The sequence below is a fragment of the Lissotriton helveticus genome, chromosome 12 (assembly GCF_964261635.1).
Source record: "Lissotriton helveticus chromosome 12, aLisHel1.1, whole genome shotgun sequence".
NCBI classification, from domain to species: domain Eukaryota; kingdom Metazoa; phylum Chordata; class Amphibia; order Caudata; family Salamandridae; genus Lissotriton; species Lissotriton helveticus.
In genome coordinates this window covers 905,646,461-905,666,125 of record NC_136073.1, presented here as the reverse complement: position 1 = coordinate 905,666,125, position 19,665 = coordinate 905,646,461, and the positions used below count along the sequence as shown (strand labels likewise).

At 44.8% G+C, this 19,665-nt stretch overlaps 1 protein-coding gene across 1 annotated transcript; it reads left to right on the top strand.

The window, feature by feature from the left end:
- Nucleotides 1-1,112: 1,112 nt before the first annotated feature.
- On the top strand, nucleotides 1,113-12,279 carry LOC144799055 (uncharacterized). The gene has a single exon (XM_078670225.1). The coding sequence runs from the start codon at nucleotides 1,599-1,601 to the stop codon at nucleotides 6,714-6,716; it is 5,118 nt and encodes a 1,705-aa protein (XP_078526351.1). The 5' UTR covers nucleotides 1,113-1,598; the 3' UTR covers nucleotides 6,717-12,279.
- Nucleotides 12,280-19,665: the final 7,386 nt, after the last annotated feature.

Sequence of the window (19,665 nt, the reverse complement as noted above, 5' to 3'; positions counted from 1 at the left end):
CTGTGACTGGAGCTTCGACGCACTTCACCTGATTTGCCTCACACGCTGCGAACACAGAAATTCAAAGAAAAAGCCAATAAAACAGATGAAGGTTCTGTTGAAACGAACAAGCGCTCTGGACTTGCCTGAAAATTATCTTGAACAGCTTGACGAGTGCGAATGTTGCCACACAATGTACTTTTGTCGAAAACTGCCTCATGCGGGAAGAAGTTTTTTCCACTTCAAAGCATGCCCAAAAAAAATTAACGAAGAAGAAATTAGAATGAAATCTTTACTCAAAAAAAGAATGAATCTCGTCACTTGCCTCGAAGAAATGAACACGCTGCCGAAAGATGACCCATCCACAAGCTCATTAATTTAATCGTATCCCGCCCTCGTCGCCATATGTTGTGGAATGAAAGTGAAGGAATTCCAGAAGAAAGAAATTAATTTAAGAATCTTTATTCATGAAGTCGAAAGAGCTTGTCTGATGAGCGGTGACTGCACAGAGTCACGGTGTGAAGTCGGGAATGTCACCATGACGTCAGTTATATACACGCTAGACAATGACAGCTGTCCGCGCGCCTAGCAACCAATAGGAACTGACTGCCATATTTAACAACTAGAACCATAACACTAGTCTGCAATTGTTCAAAGTACCAAGGAAATAGCATCCGCTCCTTCAGCTGTTGGCGCTGGGAGGCCCTGATGGGCAGCCAGGCGCTTTATTTATGGCATTTTTATATAGCGCAGACTTTACCCAAAGCAGTCAGAGCGCTTTACAATAGAACCAAGTACGTTACATAAGAGGATTTATATACTTACATGTTACACATACAATCGGGATAGTTAAAAAAGTAAAATAAAAACAAATCACAAAAAAACAGTACAGGCATAGAAGTTCGCGCAATCATTTTTTATTTTAAAAAAATACATATTTACGACGTTGGGAAACCCTAAAGAATAGAATATGATTGTAAACAGAAGCCCAGTGACGTCATGGGCCCTGACAGGGCCTTTAGTCCTATCTCTATGTCTGTGGCCCCCGCTGACATTTTATTTTACTTCAGATGCGCGTCTAGGAGGCCGCCGGGGTTCCCGCTCACAGACGGTCGCTGCCTCCGGTCCCGGTCCCACCCACGGTGAGGCCCGGTCCGCCGGTGCAGCTCGCTGCGGCCCCCGGAGAGCCCAGGCCCCGTGATGCCGATCAGCGGCCCGCAGGCGGCTGGCTCATGACTTCCGGAGCGCAGACCCCCTATGTCTTCCGGGTCGAGGGGCGTTTGTCCAATCGTATGCTTGATCGAGTAGGCGCGATACAAGCCCTTCCTCTACTGGCTCCTCTGCATGTCCATCAGTGAGAGCGCCTCTTCCGATTGGCCCCTCGCTGCCTTCGGTTCTTGGAGGCTGCTGGAGCTGGAAGTGGCTCGGATCCGACCGGAGGCACCTCAGGGCTCGGGCTTGTGGCCGGTGCCGGTGTGGGGCGTCACTCCTGCTGACTCGGAAGGGGTGAGGGACGGGGCTGGCGGCCTGGGCGAGGTGACCTCGGGGCGGAAAGGGCGTGGGAGCGGCAGCTGCACCGCCCCAGCGTCGAGGAGCAGGGGCCTGGCCGGGAGCTACGCATGTTCGGGCCCGGAGGCCACGTGACAGGGCCCGGAGGCCACGTGACAGGGCCCGGGGGCCACGTGCCCGGCCCAGGGGTCTGTGGGCCCACCATGGGGAACAGTGGCCCTTGGGGAGGAGCCCAGGATCCAAGACCAGGCAACTGCATCCCTGGAGCACAGGGAGGCTTCAATCCCAGCGACTGTGTGCCCGGGCGGGGCGGCCAAGGACCTGACTGGCACCCCCAAGGCACCGGGCGAGGAGAGCACATGACCCGGGGAAGAGACTGGGGGCACAGACCCGGAGGATACGGCAATCCGGAAACTGGCGGAGGAAACTTTGGCCCTGGCGGAGGGAACTTTGGCCCTGGCGGAGGAAACTTTGGCCCTGGCGGAGGGAACTTTGGTCCTGGCGGAGGCAACTGTGGCCCTGACGGAGTAAACTTTGGCCCTGGCGGAGGGAACTTTGGCCCTGGCGGAGGAAACTTTGGCCCTGGCGGAGGAAACTTTGGCCCTGGCGGAGGAAACTTTGGCCCTGGCGGAGGAAACTTTGGTCCTGGAAACTTTGGCTCTGGCCGAGGAGACTTTGGCACTAGCCGAGGAAATTGGGGTCCCGGCCAAGGAAACTGGGGTTCCAACCAAGGAAACTGGGGTCCCAACCAAGGAGACATTGGGCCGAAGCAAGGAAACTGTGGACCTATGGATATAAATTGGTTCCTTCCACAAAATGTCATTGGGTTTGGACGAGGGGATGGAATATCAGGAAGGGGAGAATATGGACCAGGGAGAGGAGACTGCATGCCCAAGAGAGGAAGCTGTGCAACTGGAAGAGGAGGCTTTGGTACTGATAGAGGGAGTTTGTTGGAAAACCGGAAACCATGTCCAGGAAAAGACACTCGCCAACTGGTTAAAGTAAACTGTGTGCAACGGGAAGGACACTGTGTGAAAACAAAGGAGTCCAAACCATCAAAAGATGAAGGGGAGAACAATGGGAAGGAGCAGCATCAACTACAAAAGCAGGAAGAGCTTTCAAAGCTAAGTTTGGCAAAAAGAGATCCCATGAAAGCAGAACCTCCTGCAACAGGGCTCTCAAAAGTAGAGTCTCCAAAAGCAGTTTTCCAGAAAGTAGAACCACCAAAGACAGAACTCCCAAAAGCAAAGATTCTAAAGAAACAGAAGGTGAAAGCAGAGACTCTTAGTACTAAGAATCCAAAATCAAAGGTTTCAACTTCAGCTCTTCTAAAGGCAGAACTCCCAAAAGGAGTTAACATGAAGGAAGGCCCACAAGTGAAAACTCAGCTGTCATCAGTGTCTCCGGTGCACCAGCAGGGCTTTTTTCAGCCTTACAAACCCACAGGGCCGTGTATGCCACCCCCGAAGCAAGGGGAAAAAGGAGTGAACGTGAAGGAAGGCCTACAAGTGAAATCTCAGCTGGAGTCAGTGTCTCTGGTGCACCAGAAGGGATCTTTTCAGCCTTACAGACCCCCTGTGCCGCATAAGCCAGTACCATCACGTACAGTCCCAGGGAGTTCTATGCCACCCCAGAAGCAAGGGAAAGGACCCTTTGTGAAAAAGAAGTTGCATTTATCAAATGGTGACAAGAAACTTGGACCTCATAGTGGAAGGGGGGGCCATGGGGAAAAGCAGAATCAACTACAAGATCGGGGAGAGGTGAAGAACATGATTCAACAGAAGCAAGGCTCCATCAAAATGGAACCTTCAAAACTAGGTTCCTCAAAGAAAGGGCCCATAAAAGCAGAGCCTCCTAATGTAGGGCTCTCAAAAGTAGAGCCCCAGAAAGCAGAATTCCTAAAAGAAAGACAAAATACAGAACTCTTAAAATCAAATATTCTAAAGAAAGACAAGGTGAAAGTAGAGACACTGAGGACTAAGACTCAAAAAGCAGAAGTTCCAGTATCGGATTATCTTAAGGTGAAAGTCCAGAAGGCAAAGGCCTCAGAAACAGAAAGGGCAAAGGCAGTGCCCACAAAAGCAGGACTGCCAAAGGCAGGAGCCCAACAAACAGAGACTCTAAATGCCGAGCTCTCAAAAGACAATCCAGTGGCTAAACATCAGAAAGGAGAGACCCCCAAACCAGAATCGCCACAGGCTAAACCCGCAAAAGAAGATCACGTGAAGGAACACCAACAGGCCTTTCTTTGGCCTTGCAGAACTCCACAGAGTTTCACAGTGCCGCATAAGGAACCAGCACCCCCAGAGCAATTCCCAGTGGACTCTATGCCACCCCCGATGTCTCCTGTTGCATCCAAATCCCAACCACGTTTTTCTGTGGTCTCGTATGCGCCCCTTCTGCCTTTACAGATGCTTCAGCAACCTCCGCCAATGCCAAGGAAATTTTCAGTTCCCCCTCCATTTCTTTCTGTGCCCCAACTAAGGCCTCATGGACCACACTTGCACATATCAGGGCTTCCAGTGTTCCGTCCCATACTCCATATACCCACGATGGAGAGCAATGAATCAAGAACACTCCAACAGAGGTACTTCTTACCGCCCTCTATGCCAATGCATGAGTTCTCCAGCCCACCAGCACATTCACAGGGTTTCTCAGTGCAACACCCCATGCCACCTATGTCCCCTGTAGTAATTCATGGCCAACTAGCTAATCCACATGCTCTTCCTAAACCACCAGTGTATCCACAGGAGTCTCCAGTATCTTATCAGGTGTCCTGTAATCCTCAAATACCTCAGCAAGAGGGCAGATTGAGGCCATCCTCACCAGTAGTAATGGTCCAGTCCCCCTTTATATTGAGAAATGCCTTTCCATCCAGTGGACCTTCAGCATCAGTTAGTGGTCCTTATTCTTCTGAAGAAACCTCCTTTGTGGTTCCAATTCGTAATCGCGGTGCCCCCAGCCCTGCTGAAGCTGTTCCCATCCAAGATGTCCAGTATCCTTGTGCTCCTCTCAGTGCTACTCAACGCACTCCCTACACTTTACAGAAGGACTCTGTCTTGGCTAATTTCAGCTTTAAAAGTCAGGATGTATTTTGTTCTTCAAGTGTAGAAAAGTTGGATTGCCTACGGACTACACATGATGTTAACATGGCTCAGGAACAATGTTCTCAACCCTGTGGGGGTGATGAATTGACAGATGCCTTTCCATCCAGTGGACCTTCAGCATCAGTTAGTGGCCCTTATTCTTCTGAAGGAACCCCCTTTGTGGATCCAATTCATAATGACGGTGCCCCCAGCCCTGCTGAGTCTGTCACTTTACAGAAGGACTCTGTCTTGGCTAATTTTAGCTTTAAAAGTCAGGATGTATTTTGTTCTTCAAATGTAGAAAAGCTGGATGGCCTACAAACTACAGATGATGTTAACATGGCTCAGGAGCACTGTTCTCAAACCTGTGGGGGTGATGAATTGACAGATGACTTTCCATCCAGTGGACCTTCAGCATCAGTTAGTGGTCCTTATTCTTCTGAAGGAACCTCCTTTGTGGTTCCAATTCGTAATCGCAGTACCTCCAGCCCTGCTGAGGCTGTTCCCATCAACGATGTCTTGAATCCTTGTGCTCCTCTCAGTGCTACTCAACGCACACCCTACACTTTACAGAAGGACTCTGTCTGGGCTAATTTTAGCTTTAAAAGTCAGGATGTATTATGTACTCCAAAAGTAGAAAAGCTGGATGACCTAGAGACTACACATGATGTTAACTTGGCTCAGGAGCACTGTTCTCTACCCTGTGGGGGTGATGACGATATAGACTCCTTCATGGAGAAGATCAAAAAGGAGATGCAAATTTTGTGGCCAGATGCAGATAACTGTCTCAATTCGAGAAGTAGGAGCAGATCACCTTCATTAAGCTCTCCACGAAGAAAGCACAGCCGTCTGACACCAAGTAAGCATTCTAGCTGTTTGACTCGGTCGAGGAGTCCCTCTCCTTGCTTCAGAGCTTTATCTCGGCATTCGAGGAGTCGGTCTCGGCATTCGAGGAGTCGGTCTCGGCATTCGAGGAGTCGGTCTCGGCGTTCGAGGAGTCGGTCTCGGCGATCGAGGAGTCGGTCTCGGCGATCGAGGAGTCGGTCTCGGCGTTCGAGGAGTCGGTCTCGGCGTTCGAGGAGTTGGTCTCGGCGTTCGAGGAGTCGGTCTCGGCGTTCGAGGAGTCGGTCTCGGCGTTCGAGGAGTCGGTCTCGGCGTTCGAGGAGTTGGTCTCGGCGTTCGAGGAGTCGGTCTTGGCGTTCGAGGAGTCGGTCCCTGCGCTCGAGGAGTCGGTCTTGGCGTTCGAGGAGTCGGTCCCTGCGCTCGAGGAGTCGGTCCCTGCGCTCGAGGAGTCGGACCCTGCGCTCGAGGAGTCGGTCCCTGCCCTCGAGGCGTCGGACCCTGCGCTCGAGGAGTCGGTCCCTGCGCTCGAGGAGTCGGTCCCTGCGCTCGAGGAGTCGGTCCCTGCGCTCGAGGAGTCGGTCCCTGCGCTCGAGGGGTCGGTCCCTGCGCTCGAGGAGTCGGTCTCTGCGTTTGAGAAGGCAGTTGCTGCAATCAAGGAGTCGTTCTTCAAAGCGAATCTTGTGCTCGAGAAGTAGATCTTCAGTTCTACACCACTCTCCAGTGAAGACCAGCCAGGAATTGATACTTTCAGCCAAGTCCAGTATCCCATCCCTGAAGGACATACAGCACTTGCCATTTTCCATGGATAGTGGCCACTCTTCAACAGAGAGGACTGACTGGTCCTGTTATCTATCTTCTTCTAAGAATGATTCCCCACTAAAACGGGCAAACAAAGATTCCATAAATTCTCCCAAGGATTGGATTCACTCTCTTTTGGTAAAGGATAAAGCGTCAGCTAAAGTGTCTCAGAACACTGGCCTTCCTTGCCTGAAGAAAAGACATCAGTCAATGTCTAAATCCACGTCTAAGAAACACCGTTCACTAGAACGGGCTAACCAAAAGTCCTCGCAGGACAGTAGCCAGTGTGTATTTACAACCACCCCTGTGCTTTCATCCCTTAGTGATACACAGCCTCCACTTGAAAAGACAAGATTGCACCCACCTCTTTCCTCACAAGACAGGAAAAAGTCCACACACAAAAGTAGCAACCAGCCATTGCCTCTCATGTCTTGGCCATCAAGCACAGATGAGTCTATAATGAAGTCTCAATGGAGGAACCGTTGTAATCAGCTTTCTTAACCACAGGCATATCTATAACCAACTCCAGAGAGTTAAGACTGTAGATAAAACCGTGCCCCCATATTTCAAAAGCATCAATATGAAGGATAGCTTTGAACACAAGTGCATTTCCTGAGGATCCAAAAGTAAATTAATTTGAGAAGAGACAGTGTTCACAGTAGAAGAAAGTCTGGTAAATGTCTGATCTGGACAGACAATTCAAGTTTCTTTTGGTTTTTGAGAAAATATGAAGACTTCGAAGGCTGCTGGGCATTCTTCTGGATTCCATTTAGATGACACTGCTAGAAGTAGGTTTTATGGGGTTTGTGTGTGGCTCTAATCTCTCCGTACATTACTCTCTTGAACAGTATTCTGTCATTCCAGAGCATGTGAGCCTGCTACAAACACGGTATGCCATCATGGTCAAGGCTGTGGTTCTCTTCGGGTGCAAGCAAGCACTTGCAGAAGTTGCACTAGATTACTGAGTGTATACCCTTTGGGAACTTTGCCCATAAAAAGACTTGGTTTGTTCCTTGTTGAACCACATAAGCCTCAGAACAAAATGTATGATCCCTTGTCAGGAGCTGTATATTTTTCTTACACATGGGGATATTTCCGTGAAATGGTATTTCAGAGTTGTGATCATATCACAAATATAAAAAATTGAAAACAGTTTATATCGCTTGCAGTAAGATGTTTCTTTCTACTTAAATGTGACAAAACTAGACTGCTTTATGAAATGAAAGAGGAATGAGAAAGGCACTAATCTTTACAGTACAGAATGCACCACATTTCCTTTGAAACTGTGACCAATTCTGAAAGTAGTTTAAAGCTTATCAAATTTAAAAGGCAGTTCGTAACTGCATTAGTTAGTGCACTCCCGCACGTTTGTAGGAAGTCATGTAGTTTATCTGTCAGAGCTCACCCACCTCTTCTGACATGCTCAGGTGGAGAGCGATAGGTACTCTAGCTTATTCCCTGGCGTAATACTATCAGTGCCGCACCATCGACTCCAGAGCATAGTAAATGTTTGATAACACACTCTTTTAATATGTAGCCCCTCAATGTCTACCCAAAATAGGTTTCCTTTGGGGAGGGGGGATTTCTCCAATGGCATAAACTTGTGCTAGAAAATAGAGTTTCTGTGAAATTGGGGCTCTCTGTACATGATGCCATGCTGTTCTGGATGCTTTTATTGTTGCCCAGAGCCCGTAGGCAGGACCATCAAAGGCACTGCAAGAGGGAAGTGAAAGCAGTGTGTGGAGATGGAAAGAAAGATTGTTGGGGCAAAATAAACAAATTCCTATCACCTCTGCTGCCCATGCCTCTCTTGTCCAATCACACCTCTCTCCTGATTCATGAATGCACCAGCCCTGGTGGGGTTAGCAGTAACTATTACACCCAGCAACATAGAATAACCACAGCATTGTAATTATTGGGTGCAATAATTACAGCCTGGCACAAGTAAAGCCATTTATTATAGGATCTAACATGCAGATTGTGGAGCCACTAACTCCAAAATGTGAATGTACAAGCTGGCATTTTCCACAGTGAATTCTGGGGATTAGGTAATTATTACAAAACCTGTAACTTGTGCTTGTGAAGCCTACCGAAATAGAAGTTGGAGTCGGAAAAGAACCAACAACTCAGAATGAGGGCCTTGGTGTAAAGATGCGGGTCCTCTAAGTCATTGTCGTGGAATGGTGGGTGACTTGAGTGACCCTTTGCTTCTATTTTATGTTGAAGAACAACAGTCTGTACATTTTATTCCTAGGTGCTGTTTGACTGTCATTTTGCAGTACTGAAATGGCTGTGCAGTACATTCATGCACGTTTTGCATCCCTCTGTAGGGTAAGTCATCAGATGTAAATGTAAATGTGGGATACTTGTAAAGCGCACTGTTGCTCTACCCGAGTGTCCTGGCACTGTAGACCGCTGGGGAACCCGTCCTGGGTTTCCCTGTGAGATGGTCCTTTTCTGGGTATCTCCAGGGTGAAACCAGGCATCCCCGGCATCTGTGGGGGGCCGTTGTAGAGATGAGGCAAGCTTAATGCCCAGAGTTGCCGAGTGTGTTCCCTGGTTAGAGTAGGCACTGAGGCGAGGTAGTCACCCAGTCTGTTATATTTCTCTCTGTATCCCTGTGTTGCATCTATATCTTAAGTATTGTTGAGAAGCTGTATGGTTAAACCATGAGTTATGGATTTCTTCCTCGTAGCATGATACAAAATGTGGGCGAGGGGTGAAATGGCAGTGGTTTGTATAAATCTAATGTACAAAATGGATGGGTTTATCAAAATTTGAAGTACCGTCTGATGATCTAGATTCCCGCTTTGAGCCTTAGAAAGGGTTTGTTCTATCTCAGGTGATTAGCTGGCGTGGGGAGCCACTGCACACGCTGTGCGATCAAAGAATCTGAATTATAGAATGACAAGGGTTCAGAGTGTGCCCAATCAGAGAGTTGGGTTGCCAGTAAAGTGCCTTTTGTTCCAGTCATGTAGTTGGCATCCTTTTTAAAAGGACATTTCATGTAACATTTTAGGCCCCATAAACCCCAGCAGAGTATTCATACGAATCCATGCAACGAAAATAAACCCTATTGAAAACATAAAGCCTACATCACCTGGTGATGGCGGTGGTAGGTTACAGTTGCCTTTCTACGAAAACTATTCCTGCTGAGGTAAATCTGATGAAAAAATGAAAATACAAGATGAATGATTTCGAATGACCTTGTTACCAGATCCCGAAGGGTAGGGTTACAGAATTTTTAATCGGAGCATACCTCTATAGTGTAGATGCCCAAACTACTCAATTTCTGAGTTTAGTTTATACGCCACAGAAATCTTTTGGGCCTGCGCTTTTGGATATCCGTACTGATGAGATTTTCCAGATAGGTGACATTTGGGAGATTTATTTGGAACAATGAGTCCCTGGTCTTGTTGTTTTGAATCTACATATGGATGTTCCCCTCAAGAATTGTTTGCTTTGGATCTGTCTCCATTTTAAGAATACTAGTGATTTGGACTGTGCACAAGCTGTCTTTGATCTAGAGGTTTGATATTTTGTTGCGTGCTTCAGCGGACTCACTCTCTGACAGAGTGTTATCTGTTTCCAATGCTGAAGGCGATCCCTAAACATAGGAATCGACCCTCTGAGCACAACGGTATGATTCGCTACTTGCGATTGAATAGCAATTTGATCCGTTGTTCCTTCAAAAATTGTATCACAATGTTTGTTGTCAACTTATACTTTTATTTAGCTTGTTGATTCATGAATTAAATTCATATTTATTTAATGTTGATTTTGTAAATTACATAGATCACTTGGGACAGTGAAGGACAGATTTAAGCGGACTCACATCTGTGATTAACATACAACTATTGAGTTGAGTTTAAAATATTTCTAGAGCGCGCGTACACCGAGCGGTTTCATGGCGCTAAGGGGATCTTTATTGACAATACACACGCGATTGATAACACGCGCATTCCTCCCCTGTTTTACACATGCGTTTAAACACAAGCATATAATCATGATAGACTAACATGTTATTTATTCGTTTAACCTCTTTTTGATTGATTAGATCACTCAATTTGCTAAATAATGTTAGAAATAACGATACCCTGCTTTATAATGATGTAATGTACACGGAGTGGAATTCATTTTGTTTATTATTTTTGGTTTAACCTAGATTCCCCTGAAGAAGTGCACATAATATGCACAAAATGCATTGGGATTTGATCTCTAATCCGTTTAAATGATTCTGGATCTATGTAATTTACAAAATCAACATTGAATAAATATGAATTTAATTCATGAATCAACGAGATAAAAGTATAAGTTGACAACGATCATTGTGATACAATTTTTGAAGGAACAACGGATCAAATTGCTATTCAATCGCATGTAGCGAATTATACCGTTGTGCTCAGAGGGTCGATTCCTCCATTTTAAGTACAGATGATCCTAATACAGGAACTCAATTAAGCATAATGGGTAAAAGGAAGGCAATACACCGGTGATGTTGAGAAATCCAAGTTGAATAGCAGTACAAGTGAACAGAGATTGAAGTAGAGTTTTGTCAGGAGGCAAGATTGATGGACAAATCAAGGTAAATGGAAGGTGATTTCCTAAATGGTTCATGGCTAATGAGCATAGGTGTGCAGGCACCGTTTGCTCAAATTACCTTTTTTCGTTCAGTGATGTGAATACTCCTATTAAGTGTCTCAGCAGAATGACAACAGTGAGCGTCTTTTCAGCAGAGGTACAATGTGCGGATTTTTTAATCCAGGTCAAATCTAGAAGAATCAAACAGATCAAGAGTAGGATATTAAAGGTTTTCATTTGAGAGTTACACAGATATTTGTGGAATGGTGTTTGGAACACAGGGAAAAGTTACGCGGTGTGCTACCTCTAATCTGAATCTGAGAATGTCCTTGCTGTTTAGCTCTTTTTTCACAGGCCCAAATCGCAGACTGTCTAGAGATGAACTTAGATATGTGCTCCTTTAAACATACTTCTGTATACAGAATCCATTTCATATTTTGTCAGAAGGATGAAGTCTATATGTTACTGCTCTATATCTCTGCACGTCCGTATGCAGGAGCAGTAAAGGCAGATTTATGCTAGTATAATACAAAATGGGATTTGCACTCACCAATTGTTCTTTATTTCACAAGCAAACATTTCCTTTGTATATCGCTTATACCACTGGACCCCCAACGGGTTTTCCAAAAACACATTTATACAGTCGCCTGGTAGGAGTAAATGTATTTGTGCAGAAAACGTGTTGCAGATGTTTAGCTGATGCCAACAAACCTACATGTTTGTGACTGTTCACCAGCTTTTGCTAGTGAAGTCACCCAGGACTGCCCTCAAGGCATCTGGAAGAAAAGTTGGTCACATTGGAATATTTTGTGATTTGCTTTGCAGTTATTAGTGGACAGCCCAAACGCACCATTTGTGTCTAGCCTGCCACAAAGTAGTTGTAGGCCTCACGGAAGTGTTTTTCATAATTAGTAAATGTACCACTCTGCACAATGTATAGAAATGATGGGATATACATTTAGTTACTGTGTCTGTTGTCACATTATTTTACTGTGAATCTCTTTTGCAGGTGATATTACTTTGGTATTTGCTTTCAGAGAAGTCTCCCTTTTTCACTCTTCCTCACTCCCTGTTTTCTTTTGAACTCTTTTCATCCGTTTAGGTTAGAAGTTCTACTTTCACTTATAATGGTAATAGTTCATTGACAACATACTGCAATAATTAATGGATTGTTCTAAAAGATCAGTATGACACATTTTCAAATATTTAAAGATTGGAAGATTGATATTTACCGTTTGCTCTTATTTTTATTTATTTTTTACTAGTCAATGAATACAATGTATTGTATTAATCAGTATTCAACTTAAATTTAAAATCAACGTCCCTTTAAAATACATTGAGTGCAAGTCAGTAATTAAGATGCAGGATAAAATATTCACACATTAAAACATCTTAGTAGCTTATTTAAGATGATGATATGCTTGAAAATGAACTTTCTAGTTTCCTAATAAAATAATTAGATGTGTATTACACCAAAGCTTTATAGCCTCGTCCACTGTCCTCATTTTGGATTTTTGTAGAGTTCCCGTGAATATTTTTTTCGTAATATTAATAATTATGGATTAAGACAGATATTGAGCCCAATTGATTTTTTCCCTATAACCACACATGATGCCTCCAATGTTACCAGCGCACTGGAAAATGAATATATAAATTAGTCTGAATAGTAAAAATTTCATTTTTATAGAGCCTTCCAAATTCGAGCTGATGAATGGGTGCCTTATAGTAAAATAGGTATCTAAAACAAGATCTATATGTTTGTATTTCAAAGATAGCTATAGGTCTTCTTCACATCTATTTCCCAAGGTTATTTTTCTTATTAATCTGTTGCATGCACTTCTTGGCATCCTAACGATATTAGTTAATCGTGGTACCTTTTGTTCTTCAGTTATTTTTATAAGTAGTTGAAGATCGATTCCTACTTTTCCTAAAGCTCTTTGTTTTTAGCTCTAACAGGATTAGCCACTATAGTGTTTTGGTGTTTGCCCTGTTGCATTCACATATATTTAGTTTAATTTGTGACGTCGCGGGTCATAGGTTAAGCAGTGTACTGATGGCTTCCATAACTATTGTGTTCATATCGATTAATTATTTTGGTACAGAAAACAGACGAGTCGTTAAATAACTAATGGTATAATTTTTGCATTTAATCCGTTATACGACTGAGCTACCACCCTTCCTTCATAGTTCCTGGGAACCGTTTGATGGGTTTGGTAATTATTTCTACTTTGCATTTCTTTTAATGGATGTGCAGCATCCACTTCAGTTTTTCATCAAATAATACACGTCGGTACTTGTAGTTCCTTACTTTATCAATTATTACATTACCAGTTTTCATTGATGATTGTTGCTGGCTGCATTTCTCAAAGCACATTACCTTAGATTTTGATTGATGAACCCTGAGACCATTCATAATATTGTATTTGTAAAGGTTCGATAACTGGTAAATGGAAACGAGAGTAGTGAATAAAAGTGCTATATTTGCAGTTCTTGCACTGAATGTTGGTTGTGCCAGCTTGTCGTTCTCTCTTTTTCCAAGCAGCGATCTGAAACCCAAGCCATCATAAGTTTTTGCCTGTCAGTTGTCTTGGACTTTCGCGTATTGCTTGATGTCGAAGGAGGATGACTATTAGGTGCTGCATCTGGTAGATTTTGTACAGATGAATCATAGGCATGTTGAAATAACAATGTTGATTAAAGCCTCCTGTCAAGATTATAAAAGAGTTAGCGTTCTGTTTAATAATGTCCGCAAAGTTATCGGGCAACGATCAGTATTGCATACTGTTCAGGAAGGAAAAATGTAGACATTTACAATGAGGCCTTGTTTCCTGTTTATGTCCTCAAGCAGAACTGGTAAAATGTTTTTGTATTAGTCCCAAGTTTAAGTAATTGTAGTTGGATTTATATAGCGCTTACTACCCCTAATGAGGCATTAAAGTGCTTTACGGCAAGTAGCATGCTACTCCGGAATCCAGGAATAGTGGTTGATCTGGTGGTTATTGTGATTAGCCACATGTTCTCAAGAAAAATTCAAAATTTTACTCCAGTTACTTTGTGATATATATTGATATCAGGTAGGTGTGATCATTAGTGGAAGCGACATTGTATCAGGCGAATGGTTGGTGCGATAGATAGGCTGGCGGAGATTAGGTAACATTCGATTCCAGGGAAAGGATTTTAAAGAGGAGAGATTATGATCTATGAAATAAGGTATCAGCCAGGTGCATAACTACAATAAGAAGGATTGAGGCAGGCCGGCATGAGGCTGAGAGGGGCTATTCCCAGAAATAGGTGTGCAGTGGATGGAAGGTAAGAAGAGGGTCACTCGGATGAAAGAAAGGAGATGAATCGAGCAGGATTAAGTGCAGGTCAATATTTCATGCAGTGTTTAGAAGTGTAGTGAGCAAAGGCTTTCTGAGCTGGCATGCACTTGTATAATGTACGCTGTAGTAGTAAACCACATCATACCTAACGCTCCATATTCTACGCAGACAGCTTAAACGTGATTCCAAATGTGTACGTCATTTAAAATTAACCGGCCTAGCCTATTGTCTCCTAAGCCTAGGACAGCTCTTTTAAACATATATGGAGTATCTCAACCTTGGTACAGGGTTTGTACGCTGCACAAGGGGAGTTTGTTGCACAAGAGAAGGTCCTATTTTAAAGATTGTCCCTCGCTGTTCTGTAAATAGTTTTTCTTTTTCACTCACTAAAAATGAATTATTGGGCCCTGGCTGAGAATGTCGCACCAACCCGCAGTCAGATATATATAACCTGTTTGTCACCTAATCCCAACTAAGTGTATGTTGTGCGTGTTTGTAAATGTGACTATTGTAGAATATTCGTTGTATGTATACATGAAGCAGAGTGATGAAAGTCTGTGGGCTCCATTTTTTGGCTCCCCTGGCCTTTTTCTGTGCACAAGCTGGGGGTGAAGTTGTTTTCCCAGACAGTGGAAGTGTACCACGATGCAGAAGGGAGGAGAGCTATAGAGTAAAGTGGAAGAAAGGAGACAAGGCTGCAATAGAAGCTTTATTAGCTCCTTTCTGGAGCACTGCCACTTGGCAGATGGTGTAGAAGAAGGGGGCTGCAGTCTGGTCAGTGTGAGGCGGGTCCTTTAGGTGAGACCATCTTTTTTCACTCTTTCCTGATCACTTTGTGGCAGTTCATTCCTCAGCTAGAAAAGTACACTGATGCTTGAGTGTCTTTAAGTATTTGCAGTTTTTTCAAGAACGAGCAAGGTCCGCCAATAATGTGGCGCTTGTAGCAGTTAGTTTTGAAAAGATGGCAAAAACATACCAGTAAAAGAGGCATTATATTGGGGTGTGTGGGAGAGTAAGGGATGGGGCTTCCGGCAATGGGAAAAGCTGCACTGTCCGCGTGTCTGTCCCATGACAAGAACAGAAAGAGCGTTTACCAATGTTTGGCAGCGCAGCAGCACCACCCGTGTTCCACACTAGTACTAGAAGGGTAGGTTGCATAGTGCCAAAACTTCTAGGCGCTAGACCATGCACGGTGTGTTAAGTTACTCCTGATTGTAGAGCGCATGTACACCAAACGGCTTTGTGGCCCTGGGTAACAGAAACATTTCATGGAACATACTGTTAAATCAAACGCTTGCCTGAAAACCCAGGTCTTTAGGAGTTTCCTGAATTCAGAATAGATGGGGCCAGACCTGATATCAGGTGGGAGGGCGGTCCAAATACGAGGGGCAAGTACTGAAAATTTGGAGCCGCCAAGTGTCTTTTAAATTTTTTTAAAGAGGGAATGGTGAGAAAGTTTGAGGGCAGAGACCTCAAGTTGCAGGTGGGAATGCATTTTTGAATACGAGCTGTTATGAAAGGAGGACTACAGCTCTGTGCTGCTGCATCCCGCCTTCAAGATAGAGCGCTGTTCCACTGGCACTGATGAAACGACTAATGGTGAAAGCGTTTTCCAATGACCAGAATAAGATTTCTGCGGCGCACCTGAGGTTGCCAGTAACCGGCTTCACCTAGGGACATGCAGCCAAAACGCCACTGTGGGAGCACGCGCAAGTCCATGCTCACATTAACCAGAGTCAACACACGCCAGGGGAGCCCCCATCGTATGCATCTATTCTATTTTTAATAATTTTTCTCTCCTTACCACCTACCCCACACTTCTGCACAAGCACACACACACACGCATCTCTTATAGGGTGACCAGATCTTGAGAACTAAAAACCGGAACATTTGGAAAAATAAAAGGACTTTAATGTTTCATCCACCGAATGGTGCAGAATAACAGCTCTCATCAACATAGGATCACAGAAGATACATTAAGAAAATAAATAAAATGTAATTTCTACAACCAACATCATACCTATAAATTAAATTGCTTACTTATAACAGCTGCTAACTAGCACAGCTTTAGAACACCCAAAAAAGTGCCGCTCACTGTTTTCAGTCGACACTCTAAAATCCAGGACATGAGTCAAAACTGCAGAAATCTGCCGGGACAGCTGGTGAAAAATCGGGACTTCTGGGCACCCAAATCTCTTACCACAAGTGCCTTCCTGCACCCATAGTTAAACATACACATGTGTCTCTTTACACACAGATACTCAAACATGTATTCTTACACACACACACACGTTATTCCTTACACTCACGTCTTCCATACATATTTCCTTCCAATCTCTCCCACGTGCGAGCACAAAAATACCTATTTTCTTTACACACACAGACACAGGCACCCATATATCCTTCCACACATGTATCTCTTTCCAAAGAAGCACTCTCATAACAAGCAGCGGAGGGGCAAAGGTGAATGGGTCCTACCTGCTGCCCTGCCCCAGAGGAGCCGGAGACCGCGCTGCCGTCCCAGGCACCCGTGTCTCACCATGGGGAGGCCGCATCCGGCTTGGGTCCGCCTTCAGCAGCGCACCTGGCTCGCATAGAGGAGGGATGCTGCCTCCATTCGAAGTCTCTTATTGACTATGGTGAGTAAATCGCCACTGGGTCTTCCTGATGATACCTGCACCTCAAACGACGCGTGTGAAAAGATGTCGTTTTCCAAGATTCCTGTATGCAGATCATGTGATGTTTAGTAAAATATATAACCAAATTAGTATTGGAAATGTGCATCTCGATTCCACCGGTATTCCAGGAGCAGATTAAGAGTTTGGTAAACTTGTTTTTTTAGGAGTTAAGTTGTGACTATAGTTCTACCTCCTGGTTGGACCAATATTAATGGCCTAAGAAGTGTAGGGTCTACTTCCCCAGCCTATTTCTAGTTATCACATTTTCTGGAGCGTTCGAGTTTCCAGTCTTTCAAAGTAACCGCTCTTGTTGAAAGAATTTGAGAGAGGTTCTGGTATTGGTCTGTTACCTAGAAGGATGTACGGGTATTTTGGTTTTGCTACTTTGTCTGTTTAATTCTCCATGCCTCTAAGTGATCCTGTCGGGCCCTGAGTTTTGAGACACTGGTACCTGTTGCCCAAGTTGTTTGCATGCTACTGCCATCATCTTGGCACTGCTGTAGAACTGTACTCTTAACAGCGTACTAGAATCGATACCCTGAAATCCGGGAAAGTGGCTAAGCAGCCCTAGCATATTTTACTGGTTTTGTGTTTTCCCACAGACAGAGTTAGATGAAGATGCAATTTAATGATTTCCAGGTTTTCCCCTGGTGGAACTAAAGTTAACTTGTGGATGTCCTGCATACTCCATGTTGACATAGTAAATGATGCAGTAATGGTGTTAATGCCCGCAGCTACAGACGGACTTCTTTTGCTCGCATTATAGCACTTGATCTAACAAGAATATTTATTTGCTCAGTCCTTTTGGCCTCATTTGGCGAGAGTTTCTGTGGCAGGTGGACAACGATGGATGCTTGTCAGTTGGGTTTGCAAATGCCCTTGCTAGAAGCGCCACACTTTATGCAATATTTTAGCAATGTCAGGAGTACCTGAACTTGGAGTGCTTTTATGCAACTTTATGCTTATGAGTGCTCACAGTTTCATATTCCCTCATTATAGGTTTTTGCGAGTGAGTTTTCGTTCTAGTGTGGCCGTGAATCCAAAGAATCTAAAGAACAGGGGAAGCAAGTGAAACATAGTAGTACTGTATTCATTTTAATTTAACTTAATTTACATTTGGAATTTTAATTCAGGGATTTAATTAGATCTCGGCGGGCAGTTTACTCCGTCACAACGGTGACGGATGACCCGTCCGCGAAAATATAAATCACATAGGATATAATGGGATTTAGATTTTGTGGACAGGATATCAGTCACAGTTGGGACAAGAGTAACCCGTCCACCGAGATTGGGCCCTTAATTCTGATGGTTGGCTCAGAGCAGTCCCAACAATCTAGTCAAGTGTTGCAGATGTGACTGATTAATAAAATTAATAGAGTTAGACCGCCTGCTCAGGTAACAAATGTTTAGATAGTGACTGGTAGTTATTAGTGAAGGCCCAATGAACTCAGCGGGACCAGTAACACCCTGTTAAGAAAGCCAGGGAAACATATTCCTCCTGGCAGACCTTGAGATGAAAATAGTTCTTGAGAGCGTATGCTACTATTTTCTCCCCTTCTCGCCCCCCCCGGCATGGCATGAAGTTAAAATAAAGGGCGGATAAAAACTGCTGAAACAAATGGAGACTGAAAACTGCAGCCAAGTGCAAGAAGATCCGCCGCCCTCTGCTTCAAACCCTGCCTGCAATGCAAGAGTGCCCTTCTGGCTAAACGCAGCCCCTGCCCCGACCTGGCTCAGCACCTCACCACTGGCTGCCCAGCCCTCCGAACAAGACCCAGGTGGTGCTTAACTTACCTTCCGGCTTCCCTGAAGGTAGAGCAGCATGGCCTGGCAGCGTCAGCAAGTTGCTGCCTTGCTCCAGAAGCTACCATTGACGTCAAGAAAACCAAGAACCTCCTGGGGCCGAGCTGGGCAGCGGACGAAGCAAGGGTCATGAGGCAGAGTTAGCGATGGCAGTATCTACGACAGAGTGTGAAGTAGAAAGCCAGAGATGGGCAGACAGGAATGCGCGAGCTTGGGCACAAACATGGACGGCATTGTGTGTGTGTCAGTGGCGGTGCAGTCCTGATCGCTTGGAAGATTGTGCTTTTTTAAGTATTTTTCACATGACAGTAGGGCAAACTAGCAACTTGTAAAAAGGTTAGTTTTTCACTTGCAGTTATTCATTTATTTTCCTGGTGAGTCTGGGTTGGTGGAATGAATGACATTTGGAGCAGCAGCTTGATTTTTAAGGAAGGCTTATCTTTTTTTGTCACTCCATGTGAATGGACAGAGTTGACCTGGCACAATTCTGTGCTTAATGCCGGCATGAATGTGGGGTGGACTGGACAGCAGTGGACAGAGTTGGCTTGGCTCACTTCTGTACTTAATGCAGGCTTGAATGTGGATTGGACTGGATAGTGGTGGTGGACAGAGCGGGCCTACCACACTTCTGTACTTTATGACGGCTATAATGTGAGGTGGGGTGGGCTGGATAGCGGCGGACCGAGCTAGCTTGGCACACTTCTCTACGTAATGCCAACTTAAATATGGGGGCTAGATAGCAGTGGACAGAGCTGGCGTAGTACACCTCTGTACCTAATGCTGGCTTGAATGTGGGTGGACTGAATAGTGGTGCACAGCTGGTTTGATAGACTTCTGAACTTAATGCAGACTTGAATGTGGGGTGGACTGGACAGATAGTTGTGGACAGAGCTGACTTGGCACACCTCTGTAATTAATGTCGATTTGAATGTTGGGTGGGTTGGGTGATGAACAGACCTGGTCTGGTACACTACTGTACTTATTGGAGGCTTGAATGTGGAGTGGATAGCGGTGGACAGAGCTGGCTTAGCACACTTTTATAGTTAATGCAGGCTTGAATGTGGG

What these genes read in the sequence shown, in the direction of transcription:
- LOC144799055 (XM_078670225.1), top strand. Translation starts at nt 1,599, where the DNA reads ATGTTCGGGCCCGGAGGCCACGTGACAGGGCCCGGAGGCCACGTGACA.